General features: G+C 52.8%; 1 protein-coding gene across 7 annotated transcripts; it reads left to right on the top strand.

The window, feature by feature from the left end:
- The first annotated feature begins 33 nt into the window (after positions 1–33).
- On the top strand, positions 34–12,208 carry ZNF467 (zinc finger protein 467). 7 transcript variants are annotated; one of them, XM_074315184.1, is made up of 5 exons: positions 37–518; positions 2,385–2,460; positions 2,949–3,065; positions 3,882–3,995; positions 6,800–12,208. In XM_074315184.1, the coding sequence occupies exons 2-5, from the start codon at positions 2,427–2,429 to the stop codon at positions 8,284–8,286; spliced, it is 1,752 nt and encodes a 583-aa protein (XP_074171285.1). In that variant the 5' UTR covers positions 37–518; positions 2,385–2,426; the 3' UTR covers positions 8,287–12,208. The 7 variants fall into 7 exon arrangements, with proteins under 7 accessions (XP_074171286.1, XP_074171285.1, XP_019594947.2 ...); XM_019739388.2 differs by having other exon boundaries at positions 37–431; XM_019739389.2 differs by lacking the exon at positions 37–518 and adding an exon at positions 1,626–1,716.
- Positions 12,209–12,225: the final 17 nt, after the last annotated feature.

Raw genomic sequence — 12,225 nt, forward strand, 5'->3', positions numbered from 1 at the left:
CCTCCTCTCTCCTCCCCCTCCCCCCTTCCCTTTCCCCGTTCCTTAGCTCCCACTTCCCATCACCTACCCGGACGTCGTCCCTCCAGACCTTCACCTGCCTGCCTGACCCTGCCGTGAGCCCGCCTGCGACCCCGCTCCTGGACACCCGGGTCCCCTGCTTCTCCCACCGGTGCCCCGCGGCTCCTCTCCCGCTTCCTTGCTTCCCTCCCCCTCCTGGGCTCCGCTTCCCCGCTCCCGCTCTCCCCGTGTCTTTTCCTCTCCCCTCCCCGCGAAGTTTCAGGGCTGTCAGTCTGTCAGTCTTTCGGGCAGTCTGCACCCAAGCTGCGGGCAGCAGGCGCCATTGAGAGCAGAGCCGGCAGGGGCTGGAGGCCAGGGCGCCTGGGCGCTGGGGTCCCGGCAGCAACGGGGAGACCTGGCTCGCCTCCCGCCAGGTACGGGCCGTGGAGGCGCCCAGCAGTCCGCGGCTCTACCCGCTCCCCCTGCCACACCGACACTCAGTCACTGCCCGCTCCGCGCAGGTGACAGCCCCGGGGATAGGGGGCACAGGAGGGGGTGGGGAGGGGTGGAGGGGAATGAAAGGGCCCGGGAGGGGCGCGGGCTGGAAGAGGGAGGGGATGGCACTGGGGAAGGAGGGCTCGGCTGGGGGGGTCAGGGGGGTCCAGAGCAGCGGAGTGACGGGGAGCTGAAGGCAAGGCAAGGGCTGGGGAAAGGGGCGGGGGCTGTCCGATGGGAAAGGGGTGCGAGGATCCGAGGGGAGGCTCTGGAAGGGGGAAAGTGTGGGAGGGGTGGTGGGGGAGGAAAAACTGGGCGCGGGGATCGGGCCGTTGGGGGGTGCAGGGAGAAGGGGGGTGACAGGTGAGCTCCCGAACCCGAGTGAGGTCTAGGCGCAGAGGCTCGGGGAGCGGACGGAGGCGGGGAGATGGGACGGGAGGGGTCTGGTGAGGAGGCAAACTTGGGAGGGGAGTAGAGAAGTCAGTGGGGAGCAGAAATGGGGAAGGAAGCCACTGATGGGAGGGGAGGGGAAGCAGAGGTGTGTTGGAAGGCTGGGGTGGGGAGGGCAGGGGGGGGGAGAGCAACCGGAGTGAGCGTCTTGGGGGGTGCCTGGGAGCAGACTGGAAGGGGGAGGGGAAGAACGGTTCTGGGGACCGGGTGGGGAGGGAAGCGGGAGCCTGCAGGGGAGGCAGGGGGGAAGGGAGCCGGGGGCCTCGGAGGGGAAGGAGAGCTGCAGGAGGGAGGGAAGGCGGGAGGGAGCGAGGAGGGTGGTGTGAGGAGAGGGGGAGGAGGGCTCGGGAGCCGGTAGGAGGGAGGGAACTGAGGTGAAGAGAGGAAAGAAGGAAGGGAAACCAGAGTGGGGGAGGAGAGGGAGAAGGGAGGGGAGAGCAGGTTGGAGGGAGGAGGAGGGCGGTGTTGGGAGGAAGGAAAAGAGGAGGGGAGAGGAAGGGTGAGGGTGTGTACCGGGGAGGGGGATGGAGCCGGGGAGAACCGGGAGGGAAGGGCAGCCCGGAGCTTGGGGAGCGGGAGGGGGCGCTTTGTGGAGACAGCTAGGAGAGGCTGGGGGACAGGGGAGGAGGAAGGGGCCTAGAGGGGTTGGTCGGTGGCCTGCGGGCTGGGGGAGGAGCTGGAGGGGCGAGGCTGAGGGCGGAGCTGGGGAACCAGCCAGATTCGGTGAGGAGAGATGGCGGAAGGCAGAGGGAGCAGGAGAAGGGAGGGCAGAGGGTAGGTTGCCAGAGAGATTTGGGGGGGGAGGGGAGTCTGCTGGAGTAGGGGGCAGGGCACCCGATGGAGGAGGATGAGGAAGGAGGCACGAGGGCGGGGTGGCCCTGCCTGGGGGAGACCCGCGGGGAAGGGCAGTGGTATTGAGGTAAGGTTTGGGGGAGAGGAAGCCAGAGCCATTTCCTGCCTTGGGCAAGGACCCTCCTCTGAGGGCCTGCCCTACCCGGTGCCCAATGGTGACACTCACCTCCATCCCTCGGCTGGCTCCTGTTTCACCAGCTCCTGCAGTGACAGCTGGAGGGCCTAGGAGATGGTTCCTTGGTCTCTCACTCTCCACCCTCTCCCCCAGAGAGTTGCTTGATCCCTGACGTCCCCTCCCCCCACACCCCCACGGGAGCACTGATGGGCTGACCTGCCAGGTGAGGTGGAGCAGCTAGCCAGAGCTAACCAGAGCTTGCAGAAATGGCTTCAAGACCTCCTTCTTGTCCTACCTTTGAAGATCTCTGTGCGATCTGAAATCCACCTTCCCTCATTTCCCTCACTTGTATCTGGCAATATCACCTTTGGAACTCCTGGCTGGGGATAGCTGATGGGAAGAGGTTGGGCAGAACTAGGGCCCAGGTGGAAGCTGCCCTGAGGAGACTTTGAGCAAGGATATTTTTTCTCTTTAGGGTCTGTGGTCTGATCCCCAGGAAGAGCTGCCCAGGGTTGTCATGAGAGAGACCTTGGAGGCCCTCAGCAACCTGGGTGAGCCAGCAGAACGGAAGGAACTGGGGGGGTGGGGTAGGATTCAGGGGCCACTGGGCCTGCTGAGCCTGCTGTTTCTCTACAATAAAGAAGGCAAAGCCATCCTCACAGACTGAAACCCTAAGACCCCCTGGGAGTCTTTAGGGCAGCGTCCTTTTGGGTTTCATCAGGGTGTATGTGAATGCCTGGCTCATGCTGCAGGTTGTGCTAGGCTGTATGTGCACATGCGTTCCCGTGAGCGACAGGGTATTTATATCTACTCTCTCTTCCTTCACCTGCCCTTGACTCAACACAAAGGGGCTGAGGTTGATACCGGGCAACGCCACTGGGGAGCCTGGCTGTCCTTGTTCATACTGGCTAGAGACCTTTCCTTCCAGAGCAGGTTGGGGAACGTCCCTTGGGTGGGCTGGGAAAGGGAAGAGCCCCTGCCTTTGATCACCTTCTCTGTACTGATGCTTTACTTGGACCCATCCTTCTACCTGGAACAGGATTCTCTGTGGGACAGCCGGAGATGGCCCCCCAAAGTGAGCCTGGGGAAGGGTCCCATAATGTGCAGGAACAGATGTGCCCTCCCAGGGAAGAGAGAGCACTGAGCATGTGTTCGGGTAAGTGGGGACTGTTGATGGTGGCTCAGCGTGGCGTCTTCCTTTCTTCATCAAGTATTTATTGGCACCTGCTAAGTGCCAAGTGCCATTCTAGTTATTTGGAATACTTCAGTGACCAAATAGACAAAGACCCTTTCCTTCCAGAAGCTTAATCCCAGTGAGAGCAGGGAGTCAACAACCAGCCCGTGTAAAAATAAGTGCACTTCAAAACTGTGTTCAAAAAGGATGAGTACTATTGGCGGATAAAGCAGAGGGAGGGTTCCTGAGACCACTCTAGGTGGGCTGGGCCAGGCTGTAGGACTAAATACGGTATGAGAACAGGCCTTTTGGGAAGGTGAGGTTTGAGCAAGATTTGCAAGAGACGAGGGATGTAGCTAAGCAGATACTACCTAGGAGAAGATCCCCAAGGGAGGGGTGTTCCTGGCTCTTTGACACCCTGATCTTCTTCAATGATTTGCCATGAAACGGGCCCATCTGGTGGTTGAGAGGTCCCCAGCTCTCTGAGGAGCCTCATGTAAGCCTCAGGGCAGGGCCCTTCCTTGTTTCCACTACCTTGCATACACATATTCCAGAAACTTCTCACAGCTGTGGCTCTTGCAACCCGCACAGTATTAAGAGCTGCCCAGCTTGAAGGAGCCTGAGGCGGCCCTGGGGCAGCTGAGAATTCAGTCCCTGCAGGTATGACAGGGGCTGGGTATGGTCCCTGCCGGTGGGCCTGGGACAGGGGTTTCAAACTCCTCTGCTTGCTCGCTCCAGTGGGGACCTCTGTCCATCTATGTCATCTGCGGTAGCTTGAGGTAGCCTGTTCTCTGCCAGGGCACGAGGCCCCCAGACCTGAAGAAGGCACCCACACCAAACCGGCTGAGGCTCCCTGCAGAGGAGGCCAGGCGCGCACCCCACTGAAGGCTGAGCCAGTAGGCTCCTGCCCAGGTGAGTCTTCCCAGCACTCCATCCCACCAGCGGCTACGCAGAGGGAGCAGGGGCCCTGCAAAGCTCCAGAGATGTTATCTGATGAGCCAGCCACTACAGGCCCTTCTCACCCAAGATGAATCAGGCCCTGGCACCTTTCTGCTGTAGAGCTTCAGCACCCAGAGGGAATTCCGTGTCTGTGTACAACAGGAATCAGAGAGGCTGGTCACCAAGGGGAACGTCCTCTAGAAAGCCTAACTTCCCCTCGCTCCCCCAGTCTAAGTACAGACTTGTTGATGACTTGAATTACAACTCCCATGAAGATATATGGTGTTGGTCTACCTTTTCACTGTCTCTCCCCAAATATATTCCCTCCCTCACATCTCCACTGATCTCAGTGGTACCCAAGTGTTCCGAATCCGTTGTGTTTGACTCGTGCTCCATACCCAGGGCAGTCGAACCAATTCTCTCACCATAATCCCGACTGTCGCTTCCTTGCACTGCCACTAACCTTATCATCTTTTGCCTGAGTGATGTCATTTATTCCACAAGGATTTATATAGTGCCTACTGCGTCCAGGCTCTGTTAGGTATAGTGGAAAGAGATGGGTCCTAGAGCGACACAGACATGGTTTGAGTCTTTGTCTACATTTCCTAGCTAAGTGATCTTGGATCAGCTACCTCTCCTCCAGGAGGCTCAGTTTGTTCACCTGTCAACATGGATAAGGGTAACTTTGTGCTTGTTGTAACAATGTACACACAGTGTGTCATCTCTAGTTGGCATTCAGTAAATGGTGACTATCCTCATTTTTATTACACACATAAAGACACATTTATTAGATACATAAGGAAATAGGACACAAGGTATCTGCCCTCCAGAAGCTAAAATCTAGTTGACACTAATATGAGCTAGGATAAAGAATTAACAAATAACAATAAACCATGTCACAAAAGTGTGTTAACAGTAAATGCCACAGGAGTTTACATAAGAGACTTGCATGCATTGGAATTGTCAAGCATTTCATTTGTGCTGCATTTTGAGGGAAGTGTAGACTTCAGCTTTAAAGCAAGTTGCGGGGGGTGGGTGTGGAGGATGGGAAAGTAGTCTAGGCTGAGAAAAGACTTTGAGGCAGGAAAGTTGACGCATGACTGGGGTTAGAGCAGACCAGCTTGGCTGTAGTGAAAGGCTTATGCCTGGGAGTACTTAGAAAGTTGGACCAGGTTGGGATGAACCTCAGATACAGCTAGAACTTGCCCTGTTTCCCCAAAAATAAGACCTAGCTAGACAATCACCTCTAATGTGTCTTTTGGAGCAAAAATTATTATAAGACCCGGGTCTTATATAATATATAATATAATTATAAGGCCGGGTCTTATATGATATATAATATATAATACCTGGTCTTTAATATATGATATAATGTAATATAATACCGGGTCTTATATTTTTGCTCCAAAAGATGCATTACAGCTGATTGTCCAGCTAGGTCTTATTTTGGGGGAAACACAGTAGTTTATCCCGTAAATATTAGGGAGCTATTGATATTCTTGAGCAGAAGAGTGGCTCAGTGAAAATTAAAGCAGTGTCCCAATAGGATTGATAGTTGTTTGGAACCGACGGATCTGGAAAAGAGCCTAGGAGTAAATGTAATTGTGGCAGTCCGTGTGTAATGTAACCAAGGCTTGGGCTATCAAAGAGTTTTAGAGCCAGACAGGAGCTCACATCATGTGGTTCAATGGTTCTCAAACAAGAATCACCGTAGGAGCTTTACAGGAAGAGAACAGGTCATGCACCTGCTCCCAGAGATGCGATTTGTAAAAGTTCTCCAGGAGATTATGATGGGGCACCAGGTTTAAGAACCATGAACTAGTCCAACTTTTACACCTAAGCAAACTAACAAACTTAACTCAGAGAGGTAGCAAAGAGGTAAGTTAACCAAGGTCACACTGCTGGTTAGTGGTTAGTGGCAGAGGAGAACCCAAGGGATCATGAGAGATCTGGACCCCGAGTTCCTTCCTCTTGGCTGGGCCATTCCAGTGCCCAAGAGGAGCCAAGCTCCAGGAAAACCCACCTCAAACCTGCTCCCTCCCTGCTTCTCCAGAGGTTGGCACCATTCATTGGCTCTCTGTACACTCAATCCTCTCCTCTTGCTAAACAGGGATTTCCTACCTGGCTGCAGAGGCAAGAATGAAGGGAGAAATATGTGGGGGTGGTGGTGGGGGTGGGGGGGTGCTTTGACAGACAGCAGGAAGCAATACAAAGGTCCACTAGCGGGAGTCAGAGCAGGGGAAGCTCAAAGATGAGAGTCAAGATTCCAAGGTTTGAGCCCAGCCATTGGAAGGAGGCTGCTGTCCTCTTATTGAAGTCAGCCCAAGATTGGGAAGGACAGCTGTTTGGTGACAAGCTAATGAGCTGCAGCCAGTTTGGGGACATGGGAGGGGAGCTGCTCAACTGGAGATGAGAGACTGTTTCCAGAAAGGAGCCTGCTGGACAGGAAGGTCTGCGGCAGCCACCCTGGGCCTATGAACCCAGAGTGCAGCCTGAGACCTGAACCTTGAGCAACACTTATATTCTGAGGCAGGGGAAGCGCTCTGGGAGATATGCCCAAGCCTGGGAGAAAGCCCCTAGGAGGCAGGGGTCACCAGCGTCCCTGCTGCAGAGAGGGTAGGAGGGGGACTGAGCAGAATCTTCAGATTTGGTCATTCTCAGGAACTTTCCAGTAGAGTGGCGAGAACGGAAGCCAGACCCCAGGGCTCCAGGAAATGGTGGTGGTATTGGCACATAGACGTGGGGCTTAATAGACTTGGCTTGTTTTGACTTTTCAGGGCACGAGTGGATGATTCGGAAGGTGAAGGTGGAGAAGGAAGAACAGGAAGCAGAAGAGGTCGAATGGCCCCAGCATCTGTCATTACTTCCAGGCCCCTTTCCTGCGCCTGACCTGGGCTCTCTGGCCGCCGCCTATAAGCTGGACCCGGGGGCCCCAGGGACACTGGGTGGGCTCGCGCTGGCCAGCTGGGTCCCGGTCTCAGAGAAGCCCTACGGCTGCGGAGAGTGCGAGCGGCGATTCCGGGACCAGCTGACCTTGCGGCTGCACCAGAGGCTGCACCGCGGCGAGGGGCCCTGCGCCTGTCCCGACTGCGGTCGCAGCTTCACGCAGCGCGCTCATATGCTGCTGCACCAGCGCAGCCACCGCGGCGAGCGACCGTTTCCTTGTTCCGAGTGCGACAAGCGCTTCAGCAAGAAGGCCCACCTGACTCGCCACCTGCGTACGCACACGGGCGAGCGGCCCTATCCGTGCGCTGAGTGCGGCAAGCGCTTCAGCCAGAAGATACACCTGGGGTCGCACCAGAAGACGCACACCGGCGAGCGGCCCTTCCCCTGCACCGAGTGCGAGAAGCGCTTCCGCAAAAAGACCCATCTGATCCGCCACCAGCGCATCCACACGGGCGAGAGGCCCTACCAGTGCGGGCAGTGCACACGCAGCTTCACGCACAAGCAGCACTTGGTGCGGCACCAGAGGGTGCACGCGTTGGCCGCTCGCGTCCCGCCCTCTCCCGACGCACCCACCTCGCCGGGTTCCTCTTCCCCGCCCCCTCCGGGGCCGAAGCCTTTCGCCTGTTCCGACTGCGGCCTGAGCTTTGGCTGGAAAAAGAACCTGGCCACGCACCAGCGCCTGCACCGCAGCGAGGGCCGGCCCTTTGGGTGCGACGAGTGCGCACTGGGCGCTACCGTGGACCCTGCCGCCGCCGAGCCCTTGGCCTGTGTGCACCGGAACATCCCGGCGCCCCAGGGCGCTCCGGCGAGCGAGAGGTCCTTCTTGTGCCCGGACTGCGGGCGCGGCTTCGCCCACGGGCAGCACCTGGCACGGCACCGGCGGGTGCACAGCGGCGAACGGCCTTTCGCCTGCGCGCAGTGTGGCCGTCGTTTCGGCTCGCGGCCTAACCTAGTTGCGCATTCTAGGGCCCACAGCGGAGCCAGACCTTTCGCTTGTGCTCAGTGCGGACGCCGCTTCAGCCGCAAGTCTCACCTCGGCCGCCACCAGGCGGTGCACACGGGCAGTCGGCCCCACGCCTGTGCCGTCTGCGCCCGCAGCTTCAGCTCCAAAACCAACCTGGTTCGCCACCAGGCCATCCACACAGGCTCCCGTCCCTTCTCCTGCCCGCAGTGCGGCAAGAGCTTCAGCCGCAAGACCCACCTGGTGCGGCACCAGCGCATCCACCGCGAAGGCGCCCCCCTGGCCTCCGATGCAGACCTCTCGGCCCCAGCCTGGCCCACTCCCACCGAGGTGACAGCGCCGCCGCTCTTCTTCTGAGCCTCCTCATCCGCACGCTTCCTTTGCCTTCGGTTGCTCCCTGGTTGGAGAAACCCAGGCCCAAGTAGGTGAGCTCTGTGGCCACCCCCGACTGCTGCACGGTGGCCGTGGCCCCTGCAGGCCATTTTCCTTCCCTCGCCATCTTGCTGGGGACAAGTCTGGAAAGGACAATGAGCTTGGACATTCTATGGCCAACACAATGCTGAGTGAACCCTTGCTGGAAACAGTTCAGGCCTGAGCCCTTGGAAGCCTCCCACCAGGAGAACCCACCAGAAAGCAGACACATCCTGGACCACCCCTGGCCAAGTTAGCCTCTACAGGGGGAAGGGAAAAATGGTTATCTGTGTACTTAGTGTCATTAAATTAAAATTGGAAGGTTCTGGGGCTGTTAAATGAGTTGGGGGAGGGAACCCCTTCCTCTTCTCTAATCCACGCACAGAGGACAATTCCCTTCCATCCTGGGTGAATTCCATTTAGCAATCGCTCTACCAAACCAAAATATAATATAGCTAATTGCCAAACCACGACCCTGCTCCCTGCTTCTAGCTCAGAAATTTGATGAGGAGGAAACATTAGCCTGCATTTCTCATGCCAGGTGTTGAAGGCTGGAACTGTAGGGAATGCAGAGAGGGGCAGGTGCCATTTGGCCCTCCCCAAAGAGACATGCCACCGAGGGTTCTGGGTCTCTCATGCTTCTGCTTCTGTTTGAAGCTTTCCCAAGGCGATCGCAGGAGAGCCTCCTTTCCTGTTCACAACAGCCTGAAAACCTGAAATTTTCTGGTAAAATGTAGATACTTGGGAGGGAGTAGGTAGCCTCATGGAATGGATTCATTTATTAATTAATCCGCAGGTGAGGATTTCCTAAGGGATCTGGGTTCACAGCAGGTAAGTCTCATTATTGGTGGGGGTGGGGAGGTGAGTGAAAATCATTTGATGATTCTCAGCTGGGGACACTGACCCCCAGCTGGAGGGGGTTTCCCTCCCCAGAGATCCCTACTTGCCTATCTCTAGGGGTCTGGCATCCCTCTTGCCATCCTATGTCCCATCCGTTACTATGAACTTCTGTTACGTGGTGAAGGTGCATGAGCATGCCCGGGGCTCCTGGCATGGGAATGGCACTCTGTACTTCTTTTTGGAATGAAATAAATGCACGAGGTGTTGCTGATTGAGGGGAGATGGAGAAGTATTATGTGGTCAGCAGGGAGAACGGCTGAAGGGGGACAGTGGGAAAAGCCCACTTCGCTTGTTCTACAGTTTTGCCAACGAGAATGGTTTTCAACACAGTAGAATCTCCTGGAAACTTAAAAATATACCAATGGGTATGTGCACTTTTCTGTACACTTATGTTTCAATAGAGTATGTGTGACTAGATATATAGATGTACATAATGATTCATAGGTAGATAGATAGGCAGACACCGATGCAGGCCCCACTGGAGACCAGTTGAATTAGAATCTGCATAAATGAAGCCTGAACCTGATTTTTAAGCCTTTCTCAAGTGATCCCCCTGTGCACGTAGGGATGAGGGCCACTGCTAGGTGATTGTCCTTCAGCACCTGGAAGGCCGAGTCCAGGCCACCACTAAAGCCTGAAACCTTGAAATGGAGCGGATGGAGTGTCCGAGACATGCCAGGCAAACACAGCTGCTCCAGGACTAGGAAAGAAGATGGTCCAGCCTGGGCAGCCTGTTGCCCCAGGTGTCAGGGTCTTAGCTCGCTGTTTCAATGAGAGTCCAAGGGTTCTATGAACACTTGGGACAGTTCGATACATTTATTCCAGCAGCCTCACTCTCCAGTGTCTCAAATCCAGAAACATGCATCGTTCAGATATTCGGTTCATGTTTATTGAACCCCGGCTCTGTGCCTGACCCCATGTTGGTGCATAGATACAATACATACCTGCCCGTATTCACAGAGCTTACAACTGAGCTGGGGAACAGACATTCAACAAAAACCATACAAATAAGTGTAGCCAGCTAGTAATTTAACAAATAATCAATGTTTTTCTTCCTCCCTGAATCACCTCCGACTCCATGCATGTACCTTGAAGGTGCAGCTTTTGGGATGCTCTTGCTCTGCATGTTAAGGCCCCACTTTGAAGCCAGTTACCCCAGTTCCAAGCGCACCTCAATCCCCTACGGGCTGTGTGACCTCACTGTGCGTCAGTTTGCTCATTTGTAAAATAAGGATGGTAATTACAATGCTAACATCTACCTAAACTGTTATAAGGGATGAGTGAGGGAAACGATTAAAAAAGGGCTCAAGTTGTCTCCGTATAAATCTGTTCTGATTTATTCCTAGATTCTGGGTGTTTTGTTGTTGTTGTTACTATATATGAACAATTTTAATTTAAAACATTTTCTTAATTTTAATAGTTTACCCATAGATTCCTTTCAATTGTCTATGTGTATAGTCATATCCCTTGTAATAATCCTTTTGTTCCTTCTTTTTGGGTTTTCATGCCTTCTTTTTTCCTTGCCTTACTGCCCTGGTTAGAACCACTATAATGCTGAATAACTTGAGAGTGGACACTTCAATATGTCACCATCAAGTGTCACGTTTTCTCTATTTTTTTTTTTTTTTTTGTAGATTATCAAATGAAGAAATTTCCTCTCTCATCCTAAGGTAGAGTATTTATGGATGTTGGCTCTCAGCAAATCATCTTTCTGCACCAACTGAGGTGCTCACATGATTTTCCTCCTTTATTATTGGGGGTGGGTGACCACTAGAGTTTCCAATGTTAAAACCATCCTTCCATCTTTGAGATAAACCCAACTTGGTCATGATGTTTTATTCGCTTTATAAATTGCTGGAGTGTTTGATAATACTTGTTTAGGATTTTTGCTTCTTGGCACATTGGATTTTTTTTTTGAGATTAGCCTATGATACTGTCATCTTGTATTGTCCTCAACTTTTGGTTTCAAGGTTATGTTAGTCTCATAAAATGAGTCAAAGAGTATTGCATATTTTTGTGTTCTTTGGAGTAGTTTGTGTATTACTAACATGATCTTCTCCTTAAATGCAAGCTAGAATTTGCCTATGAGGCCTTCTGGGTCATAGTTTCCTTTGGGGGAAAATGCTTGATCCAGTGCAATTTTTCAAATGATAAGGGGCTATTATTCAAGGGTCTGTTTCTTGAGTCTGTTAAGTTGTATTCTTGTGGGAGTTGTATAGTTTAACTGAATTTTCCATTTCTTTTTGCAAAGTTGCTTGAAATATCTTTTCATTTTTACATGGTCTGTAGCAGCATCTGTAGTGATGTCACCTTTTTCATTCCTGAGGTTGGTTATTTGTGCCTTCTTCCTTTTATTGATGAATTATACAAGCTGCTCAATTTCATTTTTGTTAAAACCTTTTTGGCTTTCTTGAGCATATCTAATATATGAATGCTATTTCCCTGACTTCTGCTCTCATCTTTACATGCCCTTAACATTGTTTTGTTTTTGGATTTCCTTTGCAGTCTTGTTTGTACCTCCTTGTAAATTCTTAGCCTTTCCCTTTTCACATACTCATTTATGACTATACATTTCTAAGTACTGATTTAGTTTTATCTTCCATGTTTAGTATGTGGTACTTTCTTATAGTTTAGTTCAAAATATTTATTTCTTAATTGACACATGGATTATTTAGGAATATATATGTATGTAAGAATTTCTCATTATTTTCTATTTGCCTCTAGCTTAAAAGCTAAAGTATGGTCAGAGAAATACTCTGTATAATTTCAATACTTTTAAATTTGTTTGGTCTTGCTCCAGGACTTACTATAGGGTCAATTTTTGTGCCTGTTCTGTGTACACTGGAAAAGAGTCTATTTCGTAGCCCTGTTAGTTGACTTGTTCAAATCTTTTACATCCTTCCTGATTTGTTCTATCAATTTCTGGAAAAGGTGTGCTAAAATTTCTCAAATATGGTTGTATAATGTGGATGCTTTTCCTTTTAG

The sequence above is a fragment of the Rhinolophus sinicus genome, linkage group LG11 (genome assembly GCF_036562045.2).
Source record: "Rhinolophus sinicus isolate RSC01 linkage group LG11, ASM3656204v1, whole genome shotgun sequence".
NCBI lineage: Eukaryota > Metazoa > Chordata > Mammalia > Chiroptera > Rhinolophidae > Rhinolophus > Rhinolophus sinicus.